The sequence below is a fragment of the Anser anser genome, assembly GCF_964211835.1.
Source record: "Anser anser genome assembly, chromosome: 1".
Classification (NCBI taxonomy): domain Eukaryota; kingdom Metazoa; phylum Chordata; class Aves; order Anseriformes; family Anatidae; genus Anser; species Anser anser.
This window is the reverse complement of record NC_139720.1, coordinates 77658794-77684078: the sequence shown is the minus strand read 5'-3', so window position 1 is coordinate 77684078 and position 25285 is coordinate 77658794. Positions and strand designations below refer to the sequence as shown.

Here is a 25285-nt window from a genome sequence, read left to right as displayed (position 1 = left end):
TTTGAGTAATACGATAATAATAAAACCAAAACCCTTAAGCTTGGGGGAGAAAAAAAAAAAAGGCTGTCATACTAAGTGACAGCATTCTGTGTCAGAAGGTTTGAGACACGTTAATGGAGTAAGAATATGTTGGAATAGTTCAGTGATTCAGTTGTGTAGATTTGTTTGTGGCTGAAATTAACCGATCAGATACAGGTCTAATTTTAGCATATATCATAACATAGACTTCCAGTTATTGATATACCTGACTGTATTGATTGAGACAAAGCCATGTTATTATTTTAAAGTTTTATTCCTAGTTTGTGAAGTGGAAAATCAGGCAAACTGGAAATCTCAATGTGTTAAAATTACTTGCACTATAAAGCCTTATGAAACTAAATCACAAATTTAAAGTAACTTCTGAATCTCTACAAAAGCATTGGTTTGTATTTTAGAGTGTGGAGTAAAAACGTTCACTTTAAGTGTGCTGTAAGTATGAATATATGTATGTATAAAACATAAATGTAGTATAGAATGGAACTTCATATAAATGGCATGCATTAAAATTTTAAAAATTATTTCTGTAGTTCTGGGAAAGCTAGCTATTAATTCTTAATGTTACAAATGCAGGATAACTATATTCAGGGGACAAAACAAATCTAGGATATATTTAAGTTATGCAGAATAGGTGCCATAGAATTAAATGGAAAAAAATATTATCGCTGTACTTGTGAATCACTGAACAGTTGATGTAGCAAGCAAAAATGAAACAGTTCTGACAAAGTCTTGCTGTACTGGAATTTTTCCTTTTCTTGGCATGAAAACAGTACAGAAAAGGAGTCTAGATTGTGTTGTAGTCAGGGTTTTCTGGCTACTCTGGTGACCTGCAAAGCACTTTGTGCTTTGGTGCAACCATCTGGTGGAATCTTTTCTCTAGCCCTCTTTAGAGATCCACTGATGCTCCTGAAGAAAATTAGCCAAGCAGCTTTGCAGAGTCCTGTGGTGAAATATTCCTACTCTTTAATTGCTTCATAAAATGCGCATGCAGTATTTTTTTTATTTGCTTATGATTGTTGATACTATTGTTACTACTGATTACAAAGTTTGTCTCAGTTTTGAAATTCTCTAAAATAATTGAAAATCCAGAAAAATAGGAGTTTGTAGGATCTTTTAAGAGTTGTAAGAGTTTAAATAACCTTTGTATGGGTGGTAATAATCCTGAAGTGTTCATTTTTAATCTACATTGGGCTTTTGCTTAAGAGGATTTTTCATGCCGTGTATTGCTGGAAGAACCATGATCTTCATTTAATCTGCAGCATGTACACTATTTAGGTAGAGGCTCAGTTGCACTGTACTGTTGCAAGTGCTTCAAGTCTGTGAGAAGGGAATCTATCCTGTACTTTTTCTCATATAGAATGACGGTGTTTATTTTTTCCATTTAACCATTCATCGTGACTACACAAACCATGATTGCACGATTTTTCTTTTTTTTTTTTGCATCTGCATTTAGAATTGCTGAATATTAATCTGTCACCTTTCCCCCATACATACGCTATAATATATATAATAGATATTGCATAGAGTATCTCTTTAGAAAATATTCCGATTTGGGGATTCACCTCCCCTGAGTATGAAAGATTTATTTTCTGTCATGTATGTCATGAAAAACTGTTACTTCTTACCTGGCCTCGTGTATAACTGTTCTCAAACAATTGCCGAAACTTAATGCCTCATTTTATTTATGAATTGGTAAAACCCACCTATGTAAATGAAAGTGGAATTGAATTTCTTTTTTTTTTTTAAGAACTTAGTTGTACTTCAAAGACTTACGCTTTATTCTATGCTATATTTATGAGACATTCATCATTCTTGCAAAATTACAATTAGCTTTACACTGTGCTTCAGGATCAAACTGCATTCAGATGTAACAATAAACCCTAGAATTTGGAGGAAAGTATTCCTTTATTTTTTATCAGCTAATAAGAGTAAAATTATGGTGTTCTGCTGCCTCCCAAAAGTTAACCAATAACACAAATATATGAAGTTTTGATCATTAATTAATGCTATTTTGGGATGCAGATCTATGGGGGAAAAGTATTTTTACATTTTTAGAATCTCTCTACTTTTACTATACTATTGGTATATGAAGATGAATGGTTACACAGTGCTTAGTAAGCCTGAAGGTATGTTTGGCCCAATGTAACTGCTTTGCTTGTATTCCAGAGGAATTACCAGTTCACTGCATGTTTATTGGCAACCAGTATTGGTTGATAAGCAGTCATTTGATATGTTTTATTTTATTTTTTACTCATAACAGGAATTTCCGTTTTTTACCTTGACGGCCTTTCCACCAGGCTTCCTTGTCCATGTTGGTGGTGTTGTCAGTGCACGTTCTGTGAAGCTCTTGGATCGCATTCACAATCCTGGTATGTTGACACAAATCTTGCCCAAGTCCAATTGCAATACTTATAATCTTTGAAACTTTATAGAATACCAATATTATAATAGATGCAGATCTCTTCTAACAGTGTATATTAAAAGCAATAATTTAAGCGTGAACAATAATAGTCGTTCAGAGGGTATGTCTTCAGTGAGAAATCTCTTAGCAAGTTAATGAAATTATAAAGTACTTGAATCCAGTAACTTCACCAAGAACTGTCTCTGAATTATTGAGGGTTTAATTATTTTTTGTCTACTTCCAAATATTAAAACAGTTGTCCATTCAAACAGAAATCAGATTAAATGCTTGAAGTGTTTTCTAACTTTCAGCTCCTTGCACTTCTTAAGAACTAATTGCAACAGTTTAGCTCATTATGTGTTTTTTTAACCTCAGTTGATAAAACGTTTACAGTGTAGTTTCTGTTCTTACTTAAAAACATATACATAACAGTCGTTTAATATTTTTATTTAATATTTACAAGGGAACTCCAATAACAGAAAGCGTATTTTGCATGTCCTAGTTCTGAAATCAGAATTAAGTGGCTGCTGACTCTGTTATATTCACTGAGACAAGCAGAGACACTATTTAAAAAGCTGGAGTTAACAAGTGCATTTAAAATCCGGACAGATGAGAGACAAAAATAGCACCTATAGTGGTTTTGCATGCACTGGCCAGGAGTAATAAAACAAAGTTTGTGCAAATGCATCTTTAAAAAAAATAAATCTTTTTCCTGTTCTTTCCTCTAAGGCAAGTAATTCTTGAAGCAGGTAGATTGTTACTGCAGTAAACTGACAATATGAAATAAAATCACAGACTTAATTTGTATTCAAGAAAACTACGTTAGGGTTTTTTTAAAGCATCTGAGTACATACTACTGTTCTTTTTTCTTCTTTTTAAGGTGCTATTTATAAAAATGGAGAGGAGATTAAGATAAATATCAACATATAATTTACGTGCCCTTTTTTGCCACAAAGTTGTCATAGACTTCTGTATTTTTGACACATGTAATACAGACCACTTATGAAATTTACTATGTGATAAATTTAAGACAAAATGGAAAAAAATTGTTTACGGTCAGGAGTTTTCCAAAATGATATCTTCCGTTATGTACTCTTATTTTTTGCCTACTGAGTGAAAGCAGGATGAGAAATAATAGAAGTAGAGATGCATATCTGCACAACTAAGTAACATTTTGCAGTTTTTTGTGGGATTTATAGATTGCTCCTGACAAGTGAATGTAAGATGCATGATACTTCAAACTCATTGTATTTCAAAACAATGAAAACTGAAAAAGGAGAATGAAGGGACATGGCAATGGAGGGGAAGGTGAAGAAGTAAGGAAAAAAAATCTTATGCAGTGATGGTCATACTAAGCATTTGAATCAAGTATGTAAAGTATTAAAGGAGTTGCATAAGCTGTCAAGTAAATATGCAGGAAAATATAGAAGAGGAAAGAACAATAAGAGAGGTTGTTTGAGAACATAATGATTACACAATAATTGCTATATGCTGTACACTTTGATCACGCCTAGTGCTAGATTGCTATAGCATGCTCCTTTTTTCCCTTTCTATTTCAGCCTCTTATTAACTCTGCTGTCTGTGTCTTTCCAGTTCCTGTGGAGTGGTGTTGTCAATTGTGTTCTTGTTGGTAGTTTTTTTCACTATTCTGCTCCTATAACTGATCTACTAATTTGCTGTTTTGAACTCAGCCTTTGTCGGAATTATGGGTAACACAAGATCATACAAACTGCTAGACTGGAATAGTTTCAATTCAGGTATTTTACTAGTCATTTGGTACTACATACGCTGACAGAAATTATGGCAGCTCAGTGAAGTTCTTAGAAATGCTGTAGGATATTCATTAGGTTAATGCTTCAAATTTAAATCTGTTTAACCATCAAATGCCTCAATGTATTACTTGTTAATGTTGTTAAAGGCTTTCTTTAAAATTGCAAAACATTGTTTTAGTATAAAATAGCATTACTAAGATTATAATAATATCTGAAAAGCTGAATACTCATGTTCTCAGTAGCTTTCAGCAAAGTGTTTGGAAAACAAGTAAGTTAGGGAAAGAGAACAGGTTCAGGTTCTGATTTATATAGTGGGAATCATGTCAGGTGTGACTTCTTTTTGCATGGGCTTGTGCTTTCTTCAACAATGGCTGTACTTCTGTTTGTTTCAGGAAATCAATGAATATGTTTATTGTAAATTTTAGAGATAAATAGACTGAGTGAATGAGAAATAGACAAAATTTACTAAGAGGACAAGCTGCTTAAAGAGGATTGTATGTAGTCCAGAATTTGTTGGTTCATAATTCCTGTATTGTAAAATGCATTTAGCTTGCAGGTCTTACAACGTAATTATTTGAATTTCTAAAATCACTTCAAAACTTAATGTGGAAAAAGCCCCAATGTTCTATTTTTTTTTTTTTTACCTGCAGTTTTAGGGATCAAAATGTGTACAGCTGCAGAGAAAATGGAAGAGCTGATGGTACAGTTTGCATAAAAGCTGTATAGAGTACTGGCCTCTTCTGGCAAGAAATGAAGATGATTCCCCCCACTGTTTCTCTGGAAACAAAATACTTTGGAAGAAGCAGAGGCATAACTTCTCTATATGTAGTATCAAAGTCAGCAGAGCTTGCCAAATAGTAAAGTTTTTAAAGCTGACACAGTAAAAGGGTAGAAAGCTGACCTCTGTTCCCTGTCCCCCCCCCCCCGCCCTCCCCCCCACCCCGAATCAAACCTGCCTTGCTGTTACTGCGCTGTTGCAGTATGTATATCACATGCCTTTGAAAATTATCTACAGTCATACTTTAAACTTTGGTTTAAACTATCTGTATACATTTTTCATCTTACAAACAGTGCAATTACAGTTAGTATGTGAAACAGCTTTTTTTTGTGTCCTTGTTCCTTGCCACATAACGCGTCCTGGAAAATTAGAATTGAGAGTTCATTTTTTAAATTTGTCTGTTCTCAAACGGTCTTTTAAATTGAATTTTAATTTCCATATGCAAATAATGTTATGGAATTTCCAGATTTATTATTGGTGTATCATGGCCTAATCTAAGGTGTTTAAAGGTGTAGAAATTTCACATCTTTTATGCTACCTTGAAAAGTTTGAATTAATTGTTGCTTCTTTGATATAGTGTTTAGGAGGATGTTACGATGGAAAAACTTATGAGAATAATGGAGTAACTGAGTTGTGTACAGACGCTAATATATATATTAAGCTAGGCTAGAAAGTGATCCAGAAATGTAAGCCTTTGAAGCTAAGGAAAAGCTAGTCTCGAATTCATTTCTTGATGAATTATCCAAAACAGTAGTCTAAATTGTTTAGAGATAACAGGAAAGAGAAGGCATATGGCTGTTACGTGCATTTTATACCTTGAGGTGGTGGTTATACAAAAATTTTGGATTAGAGAGGCCTAAATTAAAGTCTAATTTTAGAGTTAATACCTCTCTTAAGAACTGTCTGCATTTCTGTTGCCTTGAACATGGATCAGCAGTGCTCTGCTAGCAGTCTTGATTTATCTTACTGGTCAGGGACTGAGCCGGTCATGCCTCATATTCCTGGAAGTACGTTTTCTTTTCATCCGTTGGTGTGTTGCTGAGCAAGAAGAGAGGAAAAAGGCAGTAGATCAAGTGTTATATATCAAGGTTGGACATGGTGGTTAGGGACATGGTTTAGTGGGTCGTATCGGTGCTAGGAGGATGGTTGGAAGTCTTTTCCAGCTGTTATGAATCTATATGTACAATGGATAATGAGTTTTGTAGTAGAGTTTAGATTACATGCATTAATCCTGTCTTAGATTGAAATAAAGAATGTGCTGTGTAAATCTGCTACTATTGAGAAATCACTGCAGGAGATTTCTGTTCATCTCCCCCCTTCTAGAGCTCACTTGCCGGCTCTGTTGTTGCTTGCTAATACTTGGCCTGAAGGAGAGCAAAGAGTTGTGTTGTTTTTTTTAATACAGATTAAGGAAAACATTACTACATGTTTACATTGCATTCCTGTCAGCAAGAATGCAACCAACAACCATAAGTAGGCTAAAATTATTTTCCTTTTTGAAAGTGTTCAGACTTCATTTAAGCTTGTCATGTAACTTGTGTACAGACACTAAAGAATATGGAAGGATATTCCTTTTTTATTTTTATTCTTTTTACTTTTTAAATGGGGCTTTTTTGTGTAAGGTACAACAGTATCTGATGGTGGTAAAAAGTTGCAGAGATTTGAGAATGCTTGAAAATCAAACGTGGAAGTAAAGGCTGATTGTTGGATGATACTTAAACATCTGGGAATTGTATATAGTTCAATGACATAATTGTTTAAATGTTTGTAAAGAGATGAAAAGATGATGATCAAGATGAACCTGCAAAGTAAAAGTAGAGAGGTAAGGGCACAAATTCTTAGAAAAGAGGGCACATAATGCAAAGGAAAAAATCCTGTGGTGCTGTCACTGGAAAAGGGTGCTGATGATACACTGTAAATATAAAAATGTGGAAGGAAACCTGGGTCCACAAGACTTTGTTACTTTCTCATTAAAGTTAAATGTAGAGAAGGAAAGTTTCTTAGCAAGTAAGAGGAACTAGTTGAATAGAGACCCTTCTTGCATACAACTGTTTCATAGACTAACGTATACGGTGTGCTTAAATAATTCCATTTTTAACCTCCTCATTCAGGGAGCTGCTCCAATAGTGCTTCTTTGGCTCCAGTAGTCAGAAACATGGAAGGAGAAAAGATGTTTAATAAAATTCCCAAGGATCTCTTGAGTGCTTTGTGTGTTATTCCAGACTTGTTGTTGGAGTGTGAAATTCTCCAGAATGCTAGTTTTGTGTGTGGGGAAATGTAAGAGGAAAGCTTGAAAACATTTTGGTTCTGAAATGGAATGCTTTTCTTTACAGAAATACAAACATATGGTGAATGTGCAAATTACATTTCATACTGTTGCTTTCTGGGATGTAAATGTGGCATACTTGAAAGAATGCAGTAGAAAATGTCAGAATGTTTCTGTTAGTGTGTAATATGGCTATTGTTCAGAACCAGCAGGCAAGGCAGAATTTTCAGCTTGACCTCTAGCTGTTTCCAGAAGAATCTCCAGATTGACTTACGTGTGTTGATATAATAATGGGTAAGGCAGATGTCGGAAGGTTTTCTGAACAGGGGGAGGAGTAGTAAAAACTACATGGTACCTGAATGGATCTTTAGCTTTTCACAGTTTATTAGTATGTCTATTAGTATATGATGTTTTTTAGTATTACTTTCCTCTACTTTTTTGCAAACATTTCAAAGGAGTGAGTAATTCCAAATATTTTTATAGTTAACGTGGATGGTTTTTGAATACTCTTTTGACGTAGGTATACCCTTAATTACCCTTAAATTAATGAAATAATTTTCTTTGGGATTGTGTGTTATTTTTCATTTAGAGAGTTTTGAGTAGATTCAACATAACTGAACAAAGGCTGATCATTGTCAGAATGTAGAATTTGTCTTTGATCTTTTAGTGTGCACTTGCAGCCTAGAAGGCCAACTGTATCCTGGGCTGCATCAACAGAAGTTTGCCTGCAGGCGAGGGAGTGGGTCCCCTCTGGGTCCCCTCTACTCTGCCCTTGTGAGGCCGCACTTGGAGTGCTGCATCCAGCTCTGGGGCCCCCAGCACCATAAAGATGTGGACATGTTAGAGTGGGTCCACAGGAGGGCTGTGAAGATCAGGGAGCTGAAGCACCTCTCCCGTGAAAAACGTCTGAGAGGGCTGGGGATGTTCAGCTTGGAGAAGAGAAGCCTACGGGGAGACCTCATTGCAGCCTTCCGGTACTTTAAGAGGACTTACAAGTATGATGGAGATTGACTTTTTACACAGGCAGATAGTGATATAGGACAAGGAGGAATGGTTTTAAACTAAAAGAGAGGAGATTTAGACTAGATGTTAGGAGGAAATGTTCCACTCAGAGGGTGGTGAGGCACTGGAAACAGGTTGCCCCGAGAAGCTTTGGATACCGCCTCCCTAGAGGTGTTCAAGGCCAAGTTGGATGGGGCTTTGGACAGCCTTATCAAGTGGGTGGCGTCCTTACCCGTGGTGGTGGTGGTGGGGTTGTAACAAGATGGTCTTTAAGGTCTATTCCAACCCAAGCCATTTTACTGATTTTTATTTGCAGAAATATTTTTAGTGGTTTTTGTAAGTTCTGAGTTTTTGCCTCTGTTAGTGTGGTCTCGAGGTCCTGAACTTGCTCCAAAAGTGACTGTAGGAAAGACTCATTGGATGTAGAAATTTAGAGATGGTTCTTCTGCTAGCTTGTCTTTAAAATCAAAACAAAAATAAATGGTTGTGAGTGTATAGAAATAATGTATGCAGAGGTTCTGTGTATGTAATGCATAAAAGCGTGAGGAATGTAAACAAGGAGTAGGAAATGCAGAGACAGTATTCCTGCCAAATAATGCCATCTTATTTCTGCAATTGTACAGTGAGGTAGATTGTCTGCATGGCAGTCAGCAAGAAAGCGGCAATCCTGTCTGTGAACAGCTGTTTTTGTTGAGAGATTAATGTTTTTGTTTGAAACTCCATATTTTTCTTTCAATGACTGTTAGATACAATAATATTCTTGCTTTTTTTAAGGTTCCAAATAGTTAGGCTTGTTTAAAACTTTAGAACATACCTGTAGGTCAGTTAGCGATACTAGTTATAAAATACACACCCTTGTTTTAAAAAACCTTGACTTGTTACAGCTGAGTAATGAGCTCAGGTAATCTCCAGCTTTGGGTAGTAGTCTCTTCACTGCTATCATTTGAAAATGTCCTCTGTATTTATTGTGCCTAAATGACAGAGCAGCAGATAAGAGATGAAATAAGTAGTTTCTTTATTACCTATCAGCTTGTCAAAATGGCAGACTTTTGCAATTGTTACTATAATAGGAACAATTAAAACACTCCTATATCATACTGAATATCCCATTCATTTTGTTATCAGAAGAACCTTATGCACAGTTATAAGGACTTCACCATTATAGGAAAAATGACTGATTGAGATAATAACTAAAAACTAGAGTGACAGACGTAGGCCTGGCACACTAATTTTCAAGAGACAAAATAATTCTGGTATTTAACATTTCATTATGTCTGGGCAACTAAGGAAGTATACAATAGTGCTAAGGAAATACGGTGAAGATGAATCTTTTTTTTTGTTGTCTTAATAATAGTTTAATTTTAGGTTTAATTTTTAATATTATATATAACAACATTTTTTAAATCTTCAAATGCAGCATGTTTTGTAAGTTCATTTTAGTTGTCACATGATGATTTTCTTTCACTGTAAACCAAATTATTACTGCCATGTTGGTGGTATTACAGATTTTTTTTTTTAAATGGTGCTATTTTGTAGCTTGTGTTACTGCTATCAAACCTCCACATACAATTTAAAGGAGGAGTTAAAAGGTTGTGTTACCATCATGGATGTGTAGTTAATGCTGGCAGTATTTTTCAGCAGATTTGGTTGAACCAGGTTATGGAAAACTGTTTCCTCAAAGACTATGTGCAATGTCTAGGAAAGTTTAAATTATGCTGTGGTCTGTCCAAGTGGTTCTTGCTTGCTTATTTCTGATACCAATCATAGATAATTTGCAGTGCGTGACTGATAGACAGTGTAGAACAGTGGGGGCTTGGCTTTTTTCACTGTGAAAATCCAAGTAGTTACTCTTTTCTCATGTGGGATGTTGTTTAGATTTACAAGGTTGAATTAGCATAGGTTACGCACTGGTTTATATAAAATATTTGTATTTTGTGATGTCATTCGTGAGACTAGAAGATGCTAATCTTCAGGTATCTGAGTGTTTAACCCATTCCAAGGATTATTTGTTTGAGATTAGGAACGTGTTAGGAATGTCTCAAGGCTTGGTGTTGGGGATGTCAGGAATGTGAGGTTGCTTATGATCATAAGGCTGAGAGAGTTAGCTCTTTTGAGGTTAAGGCAGGATTCTAAGTGCCAAACTTCTGAAGTATGATTTGTATCATTGCTTTTTAGGGGTATGACAATTAAAACATCTTGATCCATTTAGAATTCCTGGATGGAAGCATAATGCTATACATTCCTTTCTAAATTACAAATACATTCACCCATATCAGAGAAACAGGAATTACAGAGATGCTTAATTCTGTTTTCTAGTTAAAGCAACTTCTCTTTTTTTTCTTACAAAAGAAAGAAAAGTGTTCTCGAGTGTTCTAGCAAGGATGTAGGGGGATTTCATGGAATTTGGAGTATAAGAAAATTTAGGAGTTGTGGGAATGTAAGTAAGTGAAACACTGTTTTTTCCTCATCTAGAGGTGTATCTTGGTATTAAACACTCCAACAGTGAGTTGTCACTAAAAGCAGTGATCCTACTTTTCTGCACAATTTCTGCCATGTGGTCCTGCAGTCTTCTGGTGATCATGTGCTTGCAGAGTGAGTCACTTGGCCTGACTAACCTGATAGAAGACTAGCCATGCAAATGAATGGTTGTGTTCAATCAGCCAGCTGAAATACTAGCTGTAAATGCATCCTGTAAATGCATGAAGGGTGGATGCGGTTCTAATCCTTGATGCTGCATCTTCAATAATTGAAGAACTTCCTCAACATCAACGTTTATACCTGCTTTTCTTCTCGTTCAGCAGGTTGGGCTTGAGAAATGAGATAGGTGCTTTCTGACCTCATTTCATAGGTTGGCAGGAAAGCACTCACAGTGCTATTCTCTAGCCTGAATGTTTTGTCTGTAGGAGTAAGTGTACCATTTCTCTTTGGCATTTATGCACTGATTTTTGCTGTTCTAGTCTATCTTAGTTTCTATTTGATAAATCACAGTAATCGATTTCCTTCGGTTTCTATATCATAATAACAGTTTTTCATTTTCACATCTTTTGGTCTTAAACATGAGGAGCAATTTAAAGAGGGTGAAAAAAGTATTGTAGTGCCATTGAGAATCTTTAAGTTGTAGATTAGTCTTGGTGTGTTGTAGGATTACTTATTTGCTACCCAAGTTGTATGTTTAAAATTTACTGACAAGAGGCTTTTTGTGCACCTACCGTTAAATATTTTAAAGAGGTGATAAATACTATTATCTATGGGATAACCAGAGAGGTTCAAATTAGATTTGTAGGTCAGGGAGCTTCTACACAAAGGAGTCTCTTTAAAAAAAAAAAAAAGGGGGGGGGGGGGAACTCTTTCAACAACAAAACCAACCCACACTCAGAAAACAAAACAAGCAAATAAAAAACCCACTCCCTCCTGTATAAGCAGACTAATAGGTTTTAATAGAAAAGGATTTAGAATAAAGGGATAAGGAAGCTCAGTTTGCAGTATAAAAGCACAGTAACTATGCCTGTTCCTGCAACTTTGAGGTTATTAAGAATGAGGCGCTGCTCACGGACGTGTGGATTATGGCTCTGCCTACTGAAAGACTCTAAGATTAAATTTGTTGTCTCCATTGCTATTTTTTGAGGTGCCAGAACAATGACTCATTTGTAGATTGTTAAAACTTCCATAGTATGATTGTCCTCCTCATTTCAGAATGCTGCATGGTAGATTTAAATGTTGACTAGATTTCAATACTAATCATAATAATAGGTTGAAATGAACCATAACAATTCCTACTTCAGAGTCATTTTCTCAGGATGTCTAGGGATTCAGCTTTAATACAGTAACTCTTGAGTACAATCTGTGTAATTCAGAAATCATTCTTCTTAGGTTTTCTTCAAGTTTTAAAAAATCTGTAGGGACCTTGCCTAGTGCAGATTCTGGCTAAATCTTGACAGGCCTTGAAGAGAACCTCTAGGAAATAACTCTTTGGAAAGATGCAGGTGTTTTCCGATTCGCAGGAAACAAGTATGTCAGGTGAAAGATGTTGGCTGTATTGTTAACAGGACAACATCCTGTCTAATGGAAGTCCACCTTGTATTTTGATGGCAAGAAATAGGTGGCTTCTGGAACTGCCCAAATGAACACCTGGGGCACGAAATAAACGCAATGTTTGTAACTACTGGAGCTGTTTAATAAAGTAAGTTTGGAAGGTTTCAACTGAAGGAGGTTGGAGTTGGCACAATTTTTATAGAGTACTGTACTGTTCACAGCATTGTTTCTCAAGTCTTCAACTCCAGAAAGAGTAGGGTTTGCTTCCACTTTGTTATAAATATGCCAATTTTTAAACATTAATGAAAGTAGGTTTAATATTCAGTCTTTGGTTTCCAATAAAAGGGGTATATTAGCAGTGTAATTTTTGCAGACTCTTTTGCTTGGAGTTAAGATAAACCTTGCTATAAACCTCTTGATAGATTTGCTAGAAAAGCTTGTGATTGAGTGCTATGTATGCTTGCCTTTTTGCTTCCACCTAGAATCCAGGGCCATTACTTTCTGTAACCATTTCAGTGAGCTGCCATAGTTTTCAGTCTGTACTGTCACCTGATCCAAGCATGCGCCAAAATACCCACCGTTTCTGGCTACTGTCTGCGGAATCTGCTTTGCAAACCCTTAGTTCTTAAGCTTTTGCCATAGCAAAAAACAGCAACAGACACTCTTATGGAGTGTACTGGACACATGCCATCCTGCTTCCCTAATTCCTCTAATTGTTTATATAAATCCTTAGCTTTACTAAACTTGTAAATGCTACAGTGGCATCCCCATGTGAAATTGTGTGGCTCGTGTCAAAAAAAGGCTGCTTGTGAAAATATTTGTCAGAAGAATATGAATGCTACACATTGCACTGCATTCAGTGTTTTGTATCAATTTATTACTGCAATGTCATGGTGTTTGATCTTAATTGTAGACAATCATTTTGTATTTTAATATTCAAAGGTAAGTTCATGTAAACTGTGTGTGAATGTACAGTATTAATATATAAACATACTGATTCACATTTGACCTCTGGAAGTGAAAAAATAGTGACTCAGTTAAATGTCTTAAAGGAGACTGGGTTCTCTGCTTACAAGCATTTATGCATGACTATAATATAAATTTTGAACTTGCACAATTTGTTGGATTTTTATTTGAAAGATATTGGGCCTGATCTTGTGAACATTTGAAGACAATGGCTGGAAAATTATCTTTAATAAGAATGAAAATGATGGATTATATTACTGTAGTTATATAATTTTGTTAATTCTGATGTTGAACAGATTCTCAGTAAAGGGTTAAATGTTACCTGAGCAAGGCATAGTGTTGAGCAACCTCACAATAATATGTGTTTTCCATTATGATAAGTCATTCTTGTAGATAGACTAGGTGAGAAAATTGTGTTAACTCTTAGGAACTTGTTTCTAAACTTTGATTTAAATGATAAATTTGTTGTGGAGGAAAGTTTACATGTTTGCAATAGAATTTGGGACCCGTCACTTCTATCTCTGCCATTTCTGTTCCTGTTAAGCATATCTGTTGTTTCAACACTTCATTCTGTTTCAGTTCTTCCTGTCAGACCACGTTCTTTTTTGGTGTCATCTTGCTTGTAATCTCATTCTTTATTCCACAGCACTTTCCCCGTTCATCCGCAGTTGCTTCACCTGTTGCTCACTTTCAACTCCTTCGTCATAACATCATTTCCTTTGCACTTTTTGTCATAGGAAGGTCATTAGCAGTGTTTGCCAAATGGTAACTAATGGTGTGAAGAGAAAACAGATGATATAATAAAAACAGTTTTCCTTTGCTTAAGTCTCTATGTCTGGAAAAAGATTGCAAGAGTCCTGTTACATCTCCATTTTAGGTTTTTCTGTGAAGTGCAAACATTTGTGTGGCTGTTCCATCCATGATTGTAGCCACCAGCCTGTGGTCAAGTCTAACTGAGCAAGAATTGTTTTGCATAGTCAGTATACCACTTTTCCTACTACTTACACCTTTCACTTGTAGAGAGAAACACACATTAATAAGCAAACTTCTTGTCTGTGATTGGATGGGGAAGGAAGAATTTCTCCTGAGATCCATGTGTCTTCCACCATGAAGAGTTAGTGACAACGTTTACAGAATCTGCTTGTGGTCTCACATCTTCCATGCAGCTCCCTGTTTTATCGGACCTTGTAGATTTTGCCTTAAAATGGGTTTCCAAAGTTCCTCTGTTCACTAGCACTACTACCATCAGCTGGTGGCAACAAGGACAGTCTCTGTTCTGACTCAGAGATGCACGTGCAAAAGGCAACATTTTTATCTCCTGCTTTCCTTTGTGTACCACAAATTGTTCACCTAGCTGAGCTTGGGAACTCCAGCGCTCTGATGTGATGGGCTACTTCTGCATGATTCTCAGCTCTTAAAAGCTGAAAAGTTTGAGACCTTGATAGCAAGTACCCCAGCCATCTGAGTCAGGATTACTGTATATATAACCTTTATATAACATTTGATTTTTCCCAGTCGGCAAAAGTCCTTTCAACAGTGGTTCGCTTTGAGGAACAGCAAAGTATAGTGCCTAGAGATTCTGCTAGGAATATATTGAAACCTGGTGAAGGTGAACTCACCTATAATGGAACATGATACAGTTCATGAAAATCCTTAGTCTGTTTTGTGTTGTGGTGTGTATGTTTCTGTCTCAGTTCTTAGGAGGGTTTTCTACAATCATCAATGTAGTTATTTGTTCTTAAAGCTAAGTTTGGATAAACCTGATTCCGCACACCAAAGCCTGCTCTTAGTACAATGCTGTGAGTACACAAGCATTAACATCTGAAGTTAGATATGGTTGAATATACAAACCTCTGTGCTTTTTTAATTATTAGAAAATGTTCATTAGTTTATTTTAGCTGAAAGCCCAGTTCCATATCAAAAGCTGAGGTAAATTCATGGATGAATACGTATTGCTGTACAACACTTCTGCTTCAGTAAATTTCAAAATATCTGTATATCTACATCTTCCATTTTTGTTTGCATGTTGTCAGAGAACTTAGTGTATGATACGTGATTATCATACACTATACTTAGAAACATTCCTAATAGTAACAAAGTGCAAAAGTGGTTCCCAATGAATCTCAGACTTTGGCATTAATATTTTAAATCATGATTTAGCAAGAAGATCTCAAGGGCTGGATGTATCCATGCAAAATTGAGTTGATTTCAGAGAAAATGTACCTGAATCCATCTGTTCAGATCCCTTTGCAGCATCTGAGTGCCTACTGTTTATTACTGTTTTTCCTCTTATTTTATGTATGAACGATTACCATAGTTTTTAACTAAGTTCATTTGTACACATAAGCCATTTTGAAAGAAGAAACACTTCACAAACTCCAGTTTTAAGCTATTGTACCTGTTGACTTATACGTAAAAAGTTCACAGGAGGAGAGCTTTAGTTCTCGGAAACTTAGTGCTGAACGACTTACTCTAGTAGCACTCTTCTTTGCGTTTTTAATACAGTTTTCAGGAAAAGCAGGTAGGATGTATTTTAAGATATACTTCAAAGACAATAAGGTAATTAGATAAAGAATCCATTTTGGAAAAAAAAAAAGTACAGTCACCAGGATACTGAAGCAAAAAATGAATAAATTGATGAACGTCAGCATACATCTTGGACTTCTTAATGTTGTTAATTTAGAAGTAGTTGCAAATAAGTATGGTTTCTGTAAGTTAGAAGTACTGAAATGAGCCACAGAACACTGTGTGTTTGACTGGTGATATAACCTTGAACAAATATTTAAAAAAAATCTGATGAACAGGACTTCTGATTGCAGTAGGAAAAACTGTTCAGGTTATTTTAAAGATGTCAGATGTACACTGATGTAAAATATTATCACTATAAATACTGTTTCATTACTGCTACTGGTAGTTTTTCCATATTACAGAAGATCTTTGATGCTTTATTGCAAATTACATTCTCCTCATATGTTGTTGGAAACTGACAGTATGATCTTAGAGTAGGTAGAGATTGGAACAACGTCTACAATATGTCGATGTCGGTTGTCATAAGGACACCAACAAGAACACAGTAACTTGTCAGAACCAGTTCCATGGATGATTTAAAAAAAATAAAAATAAAAAAAAAGAAATTAATGAAACTGTCCCATTGGTGTTTGTTCAATACTTGAAGTGTGACAGCTAGGAAATAGAAAGTTGTCAGATAAAACACTTGAACATAAAAAATTCAAACTTACAGATTAATTGCATGAAACTTTATGTTGACAAAGTGCAGAATAGTGAACTGATTTATGCTTTGTCTTTCAGATGAACCAGAAACACGAGATGCATGGTGGGCAGAAATCAGACAAGAAATAAAATCCCATGCCAAGGCATTGGGTTGTCATGCTGTAGTGGGCTACAGTGAATCAACTAGCATTTGGTAAATCATGATGATGATTTGATTTTCAAAATGCCACAGAAAATTTATTTCTTCTACAGTGGATTACAAATGATAAACTATTTCAACATAGTTGTTTTTACTCTCTAGCATGCCTACTTTGGAGAGCTTGTGGAATTAACTTAGATATTGGTATTGTGCTTAAGAAGTTAAACAAGTTGTCAGATTTTCTTTTTGTTAACAGGTGTTTTTTTGGGTTTTTACTGGATTTTCATTTGTTCTCTAATGAGCATTTTATTGTTCTTATTTCTTTTTTTATTTTGAAACCTGCATGTTTGTTTTCGTTTTGTTTTTTGTTTTTGTAGTAACAATCTATCTATGAAATTTTCTAAACTTAATCTACCTAAATACTTAAGATTGTTCCTAAAAGTATATGTATTGCAGTTTCAGTATTGGATTAAAACTGGCAGACTGGTACTTAAATGGTAAACTTCAAACTTAAGACACAAGCTCTTTACTAAGAATTAATTAATTGTACATTAAAGGCAAATGTGCTGCCTGATAGATCAAGATAGATTGGTACTTCAGGTGTCAATGTTTGTCTTACTAGAAAATGCATGTCATTATTTTTCTCAGAATGCTACAGTACTGTTCAACATGTTAAGCTGCAGCTCTGCAGTAGTCTTTCTGAAGCACAGGGTTAGGAAACGATTAAGTTCCCCAGATCTGTATCCAACTCAAGCCAAAATTCCAGTGTCTTGCTGTATTCCCCTTGACAAAGACCATTCCAATCTTGGGTGTTTTGTGGCGTAATAATAAAATGTGAGAAGCTTGGAGATGAGGAGAAATAACTGGGGGTTTATTTAATTACTCCTCTTTCTCTCTGGCCCAAGAACATTTTTTGTCTAGTTATACCTTGGGAAAGTAATCTGTGAAGAATTCCTCCTGGGGCTGAGTGAATCTGAAAAACACTTTGGTTCACTAGTTGTTTGAGTTGCTCTAGGAATGTAACTGAAGCAGACTTGGATTACTAAATTTATTTTCTGTCTAGTTGATTATGTCTAAATACTTCAAAGAAAAAGTAATAGTAATTTGCATTTTTAAAGAGATAAGGAGGAAAAAGTTTTGTTTTATTTCGCAGCTGGTAAGTTGAAGAAAGTAAGAGTTACACAGTGCTTTCATGAGTCTATCCATAAAGCAGTAAGATAATCAGAAATGATCAGTCTGAAAGCCATGACATGGGTTGCTTCACGTGTTGCTCCTTCACATTTATTGCTTCACTGCATTAAAAAAAATGTATTTAACAAAACTTGAGGACAGTTTTTGGAAGTCAAGTACTTGTTCTCCTGTGTAACTATTCCACTAGCACTTAGTATACAGACAAGGCAGGGTTTCTTTTCCTTACACTGTTTTATCTGGTTGTGTTTTTTTGGTGTATTAAAGACTTTATTTACCTCATATATGTAGTTTTCAAGTTTCATCCCTTGTGGATGGATTTACAGTAAAAATGGAAAAAACGTGCCTTTGGTCATCAGTCTCCCTATAAAAAAAGTATGAATATTTGGGGGATTTTTTTAACTATGGGGAAAGAGTGTACAGAGGTAACCTAATAACAGACTGCCTATTTCACGCTTTCCTTTTCTTTAGAAATTTAATGTAGTTAAAACTTAAAAATGTAGTAAGCATAAAACTTAAAATTAGAGTTTCTGTGCTTACTTGTGAATTCACTTTAATTCCATGCTTAAAGAGCAAAGGTCTTTTCTGTAAGTACTGGTCTGCTAGATATTGTATAAGAAAAAATTATTCTGAAAATAAATGACAACTAAGAAGGAAAATATATCATTTGAGAAAATGTGGGAAAGCTTTTCTCCATATTTTTCCAACATAGTATTTTATGTACTTAGTGTTATAGATTTGTTTCTTATTTAACAATTTCAAAAATACTAAAAGCTTTGTGATCATGCTTTGCACTTCTGCAAGCTTTAACTCTGCTAAATCGGGAATATGGTCGGTTACATTACATGCTACATGTACCATTATTGTAGTTTGTAGTTAAATTTACTGTTCTGCTACTTTTTATACTCCAAGAAGCATCCTTGTCAGTGTTGTATTGTAGCTGCATTTTGAGAGTGAATGTCTGTAAGATGATGAGGCTCTCAACTTCCAGCTTAATTCTTTAAAGCCCTTTTTTTTTTTTTTTTACTAATGTTGCTTTACTTTGGTTGACTGGATTTCTATGCTTTATTAACTGTACTATTGAAAACCATTCTTAAACCTGGTTAACCTTTGTGATACTATAGCATATTCTTTATAATCTTGTGCAAAGCTCTTTAGTCTTTCTGTTCAGTCCTTCTGCATCTTACTGATACAATGGTTTAAACAACACAAGAGGATTGTGTGTAAGGTTTAATGGATAAAATTGCACAAATGCATAAAATTAATAGCCATATTTAATTCACTGAGACTTAAGTACAAGCCTTTTAATCTAATAGTTTTATTTTAAAGTGGCACTAACTAGTAGGAATTCACTTTTTTGTAATTCTTTTCTCTTATAGTGAAGAGGTCTGTATTTTGTCCGCGTCTGGCACAGCAGCTGTACTGAACCCTAGGTTTCTTCAGGATGGCACCATGGAAGGCTGTTTGGAACAAAGGTTGTCATGGCAGCCTGGCTTCTTTTCCATAGGGTCAGAGAAGGGAGAGGTTGATTTTTTTCCTCAGAGCCAAGATAGTTCTTCTCTATTAGGGTAGGTTACAGTGTTACAGTGCAGGATGCGGGACCAACCACTTTACTGCTTTTCACTAACAACAACAACAACAGAAGTAATGGAACTCTGCAGCAAATTATATATTCTGTTTTTATTTCTAACAGTCTGAATAAGGTAACACATTTGATACTAACCACAGATAACTCAGTGTTTTTTTTGGCACTCCTCAGGTATCTTTCTCAACTTTATATCTTACTAAAAAAAAAGACAGATATATGATAAAGTACATACGCCAAATGCTGCTGTGGCTATAACATCTGTATATATGCTCTGTGTGTTATTTAAGAGCTGTATAGGAAATAAAGTAGCATAGTTGTAAAACAAAGGTGATCACAGACTTGCAAAGGATGTATGTTTTAGTTGAAGCTTGAAGAAAATCATTAAACTGAAGGAAGAACATGAAGTTTTCTGCTATATCCCTTTGTTTCTGCCTTTGCAAATAAAATGTGAAGAGTGATGATTGATAAACACTTTCAGGAAAAAAAACAATTAGATTAATGTATATTGGTAGTTTGTTTGTCAGAAAAGTCGTCATATATTTCAAGGGATTGCTGTAGTTGTAAGTAAGGCTATTTATTGTACCTGAACACTTTTTCCATATAAGCCTGCTAATGTTGTACTGTGTATTACTTTTTTACTTTGTTAGCAGGAGGCTGTTATTATGTAGATAAACTCTTGAAAACTGTAGCCAGAACAAAAATACTTCTTTCTGTATTCAGTATATCAGTGGACATTCTGTCAGGAAAGTAAGAGATGAAGAGAAAGAAATGTTATGTTTATATTGTGAAGGAAATTACATTTTTATCTCAATATATATTTCACTACTACTAAGAATCTTGGCAAGGATAACAAATGCCAAAGGAAGGTAAAAACAACCAGGTAGACAAAGCCTATGTTTGAGACAAAGTATGCTTGGCAAAGCGACACCTAGTCTCTCGGATTTGTTTTAAGCATCTCCTCAAAAATCACTGTGAAGAATTGCTCATGTGAAACAAAATAAATTTGTTGGGATGCTGTTAGCCTATGCTTTCCTGGTTTATATTTTTATAGTGGTTGTTTCTAGATATTTCCTTTTGGGGAGGGGGACTAACTGTTCTTAGTGAATAACAAGTTTTACCTTACACCTTATCTTAGGAAATAAATTTGCTGTTCTTACAATGTTAATGCATATTGTGCTGCTTCTCAGTAGGATGGTTGTTGTGTTGTTCATGTTCTGCTCATTTGGTTTGTGGATACAATCCAGGTAAAAGAGGCTTTTTGTCGTATTTGGAACAGCAAATTCTCAGCGGTTGTACCATGGACTACATTTAGAAAGTCATGGAGCCTAAAGCCAGCTCAGTAACATTTTAGATTTATATAAGTCATTTGGCCACTGTATGTATGTGATCTTTCTATAATAAGTTTGAACACAAATTTTATTACATCGTTTTATCTAGTAGTGTGCAGCCTAATTTTATCCTTTTTATTGATGAGGTGTAATACATGTCATGTTGGTATAATAGAACAAAATACAGCTGCAGTGTATGATTTAAGTAGGTATTGCTGTAGGTGTTTATACACATATGCACATGTTGATGTTTGTCAATAAGATGCGGATGTTTTAAGTATGTTCTCCATAATGTATTTTTAGGATTGAAGAAGCTTCACCACCAGGTTGTGGATTTTGCCATATTCCATATGATGAATTGAACATGCCATTCCCTGCTCATCTCACTTATTGTTACAACTGCAGGAAGCAAAAAGTTCCTGATGTCCTTTTTACCACAATTGATCTTCCTGTAGAGGCAGCAGTTATTGGGAAGGGATGTCTTATTCAAGCCAGGTATCGATCAAAATGTTCTCCTAGTAAAGTTTTAGAGATCTTTGAAAGAATTCCTGTTGCTAAAATCCAGTATGTTATCAAATCTGAAATTTTGATGCTGAATTGCTAGGCATTAATGACAGTGTACTAGGGTATGGGAGGAGAAGGAGAGCCTTCTCCCATTGTATTGTGCGTCATGTTTGCTGATGGAACCCTTGGTAACTTTTGTGTGGACACTGCGGTGTTTTGTCTGCCTGGATTAGAGTTTTCATGCTTTAATTTGCTGTTTGCCACTGCTAACGTGAACATTTAAAGCTATTCCCTTGGAAACTCAACTGTTAAAGTCAGTTATATTAATTCTGTGATTGCATCTGTAACTGAACTTCATCTCTGTAGAATTGTCAGCTATGTCCAGCTGAGAGACTCTAGTCTTTGAATTTTGAAAAGAGAATAAGGAGATTTGGGGTGAAGAAGGAAGGGTTAGCTGTGTACAGTCTGTATAGGGTGGCCAGCTACATGAGTAGGTAACTACTACCTTGGGCTGAGAGGGTTGTCATTTATGGTTCGTAACCTGTCTGGATGACTGTGACAAGTGTAATAAGGTCTGCAGTGGGACCTGTCTTGTTGAACATGTGGAGGGGGTGATGGTCTGCGCTCCCTTCATGTTGGCTGGTTATACCACACTGAGGGGGACCAGTCAGTACAATACCCTTTGTTTTTTTTTTATTCTCTGAGAGTAAGAAACACATCAGTAAACTAGAGTGAGTTCAGTGGAGGGCCAACAAAAGAGTAAGGAGCACCTGAGCTGGACTAGTCGTCTCTGGAGAGAGGAAGGATACAGGGGGATCTAACAGTATCCTGCCCACCAATGGGGAGGTAATGGAGAAGATGGAAAAAGGATTGTGCGCAGTGGAAGGACAAGAGGCATAAGCTGAAGGTAATAGAGGTTCATACTGGATATAATGAAAAGCTTCTACCCCATGAGGACAGTCAGGCAGTGGAGCAGATTGCATAGAGAGGCTGTGCACTCTCCATCCTTTGGGAGTTTTCAAGACCACGCTATATAAAGCTCAGAGCAGCATGCTATGATCTTGCAAGCTGGCCCTGCTTTGTGAAGGAGGTTGTACTTCTCACGTGAGGGTTTTTTTAATCACCCTACAGTTATCATTCTTTGAGTTGTGTTAGAGAAGAATTATTGGAGCTACTGTAGAGGTGTATTATGCAGTTCTCCTTTGGTATTTTCCATATTATTAAACTGTGTGTTCAGCACCAGTTTGGAAGTCGACTTTGTGTCACAATGTTGTTCCTGCTATGCCTCTGGAGTGCTTGCAGATGTCCCATCTTCTTTAGGATAGTTTCTCAAAACATTCCCAACCTCTGATCAACCCTCCCCCTAAAAAAAAAAAAAAAAAGAGACATGGAGCTATAATGACAAAGATTTTTGAGGTGAACTTCACAACTTGATAGGATTGGGTGAATTACCACATTTTTCATGGTCATGTAGTAATGGTGGTCCTTAGAAGAAAGTGTCTGACTATATCATTAAATTAAAAGTTGTTGTTTGCTTTTTGAATGACAGTTTGCCACTGAAAGTAGGCAGTCATTACACTGGTGTGGTGTTTGAATTTCAGCTTATGGGACTATAAACTCAAAGGGTGGATGGACTATGACTATCAGTGTAGTCAGAGATGGTATTTGTAGTTGTTTTTTTTCCCATGGAAATACAAGTATTTTTAATCTTGTTAGTGCTTAAATTGTGAGAGCATTTGATTTTTCTTCTCCTTTTTTTCCTTTATTCCCAAGTGTGCCTTGAATAACTGTATTAATACGAATTTTTAAAGTTCTACCAGTAGATGTAATTTCCTGTACTTGTACGTGGCGCGCTTAAGAGATTTGCAGCAACAGAAATATGAAACAGGTGTTTGTTATTTGGTGCTGTCAGACTATTTTGAAAAACAACCTGTGTGAGGCATGTTGTTTCTATTTGATAGCAACCCTTAAGCATATTTTAAGGAAGGAAATGATGTGACTTCGTTCAATAGTCTAGAAAAAGGCAGTATTTCTAATTTTTGTATACTGCTTTGATAGAGAAGATAGAGAATATTTTTAAATATTGCTGAAGGTTACATATTGTTCTACTTTGTTTCCGTTATTGTTACATGTTTTTATTGATAATTAAAACAGCTTCCTATTAAAAATGAAGATCAAATCTTAAGTTATCGAGCCTCAGTGCATTAGTCTGCCTTGATCTTACTGACAAGGATTTACTTTAATTTTTTTACAGGATTTTAAAATATATTAAAAAAAAACTATTTTTATTAAGTTATACGTTGAGGGGGGAAGATCAAAATATACTATTATCCCTTTTGGTTTTCAACAGTCCATTGAAACTGTTTCTCTGCTGATGCCATATACCACTTCATCTTGTCAGATTATGCCGTCTAAAGAAGAAAGCTCAAGCAGAAGCAAATGCAACATCTATCAGTAATCTCTTGCCATTTATGGAATATGAAGTGCACACTCAACTGATGAATAAACTTAAGCTGAGAGGAATGAATGCTCTGTTTGGGCTAAGAATTCAAATCACTGTGGGTGAAAATATGCTAATGGGGTTGGCAGTAAGTACAGTTTTAATCTTGGAATTCTTTTGCCTTCTTACAGTATTTTTTTGAAGACATGTAAGTGTTGTGGAATTCACGGTGACTAGAGATATTAAAATGTTATTTTAAGAAAAAATTGAAATGATGGAAAGCAGTAAGATGCCTAAATGTTGACAAATGAGGACAGGCTGTCTTTCAGTGCCAGAAAAGAAGATTGGAACATCTTGGTCCTCTGCTAGAGGAGAAGATTACTAGAAATGGGATGAGAGGAAAAGAAGCTTTAAATGGTTTAATGGCATAAATTACAGAAAAACGATTGTGTTCTTTAAAGGTCCTGTCAGAGATCCCTGTTCTTCAAGTTGCATTACAGTTCCATGACAAAGAAGGTCAATTAAGTCTCTCAAATACATCCTTTGGTTAGTTGCCAACAAGAGAAAGATCTGTTGCCTCTTCTTTAATGGCACTGAAGAAATAAATTATAGATTGAAAGCGTCCTAAAGTTAGTGAGGAAATGTTAACTCACAATATTTTCTAACCTTGTTCTGTCATGTGGGGTTAGAACAATGAATTATGCTTCTTCCTGCATCAGTGTAAGAGGATGCTTGGGTTAATATTGACTGGTTTGCATTTTCTTTTGTCTGAACTGGTGATCTGTTTCCTGTAAATACAAAATGGAACTGTCAGAACTTCAGTAATACTGTAAATGGTTTGGACAGGTTTTAAATCTTTGAAACTGGGAAACCATCACTTGCCTATGCAAGATATACTAATGCCAAGGCCTATATCAACATAATTCATTTTGAAGATATAAATTCACAACAGTTTAGAGGAACAAATAGGTTTTAATTCGTATTTTGTTTGGAACTTTTAGGTAAGTTATGAGCTCCATCATGCAAAAGATCTATGAGAAGGAAGGAGTTCATAAAATAATTGTTCTGCATAAGTAAACATGTTGTAGAAAGTGATTGTGCTGCAATGTACACATCATACTGCATTATAGCATAAGCATTATTTATTGAAAACTATTTCTATGAAAATATTAAAAGCACGTGCTTGTTTAAGAGATTTGAAGATGCTGAAGAGTATCATTTTTCTTAATGACTTTTTAAAAAGTCTGCAACAGGTGTGTATCTAGCAGCTTTGCCAACACCTGGTGGTATTCAGATTGCCGGGAAGACTCCAAATGATGGCAACTATGAGCAGCATATATCTCACATGCAAAAGAAAATAAATGATACGATAGCAAAAAACAAGGAGCTTTATGAGATTAACCCTCCAGTAAGTAGAACTTTTGTATTCTTAAAAACCAAGCCTTCTGAATCAAACACACATATGATATGTATATCCTTGAATTCTTAGTTTGTATCACGTTAAATGTAAATTGTTTTTTAATATATTATTTTCACTATTTTTTTTGTGAACCTACTGCAGTTTTCAGATCTCCTAATCTACATAATCAAATCAGTTTGATCTTGTTTAGATCT

General features: G+C 35.5%; 1 protein-coding gene across 22 annotated transcripts in view; it reads left to right on the top strand.

The window, feature by feature from the left end:
- The window catches only part of C2CD5 (C2 calcium dependent domain containing 5), a 67814-nt gene that overhangs the window by 22052 nt on the left and 20477 nt on the right, over positions 1 to 25285 (top strand). For 8 of the 22 annotated variants that reach the window (XM_083829463.1, XM_083829460.1, XM_083829449.1 and 5 more), the window contains 7 exons: positions 2297 to 2405; positions 4129 to 4194; positions 16563 to 16677; positions 19191 to 19379; positions 21031 to 21222; positions 23633 to 23819; positions 24915 to 25079. In XM_083829463.1, the coding sequence (XP_083685589.1) occupies positions 2297 to 2405; positions 4129 to 4194; positions 16563 to 16677; positions 19191 to 19379; positions 21031 to 21222; positions 23633 to 23819; positions 24915 to 25079 (1023 nt within the window). The remainder of the gene's footprint in view (positions 1 to 2296; positions 2406 to 4128; positions 4195 to 16562; positions 16678 to 19190; positions 19380 to 21030; positions 21223 to 23632; positions 23820 to 24914; positions 25080 to 25285) is intronic. The other 14 variants (XM_083829459.1, XM_083829457.1, XM_083829468.1 and 11 more) reach the window with 4 other exon arrangements.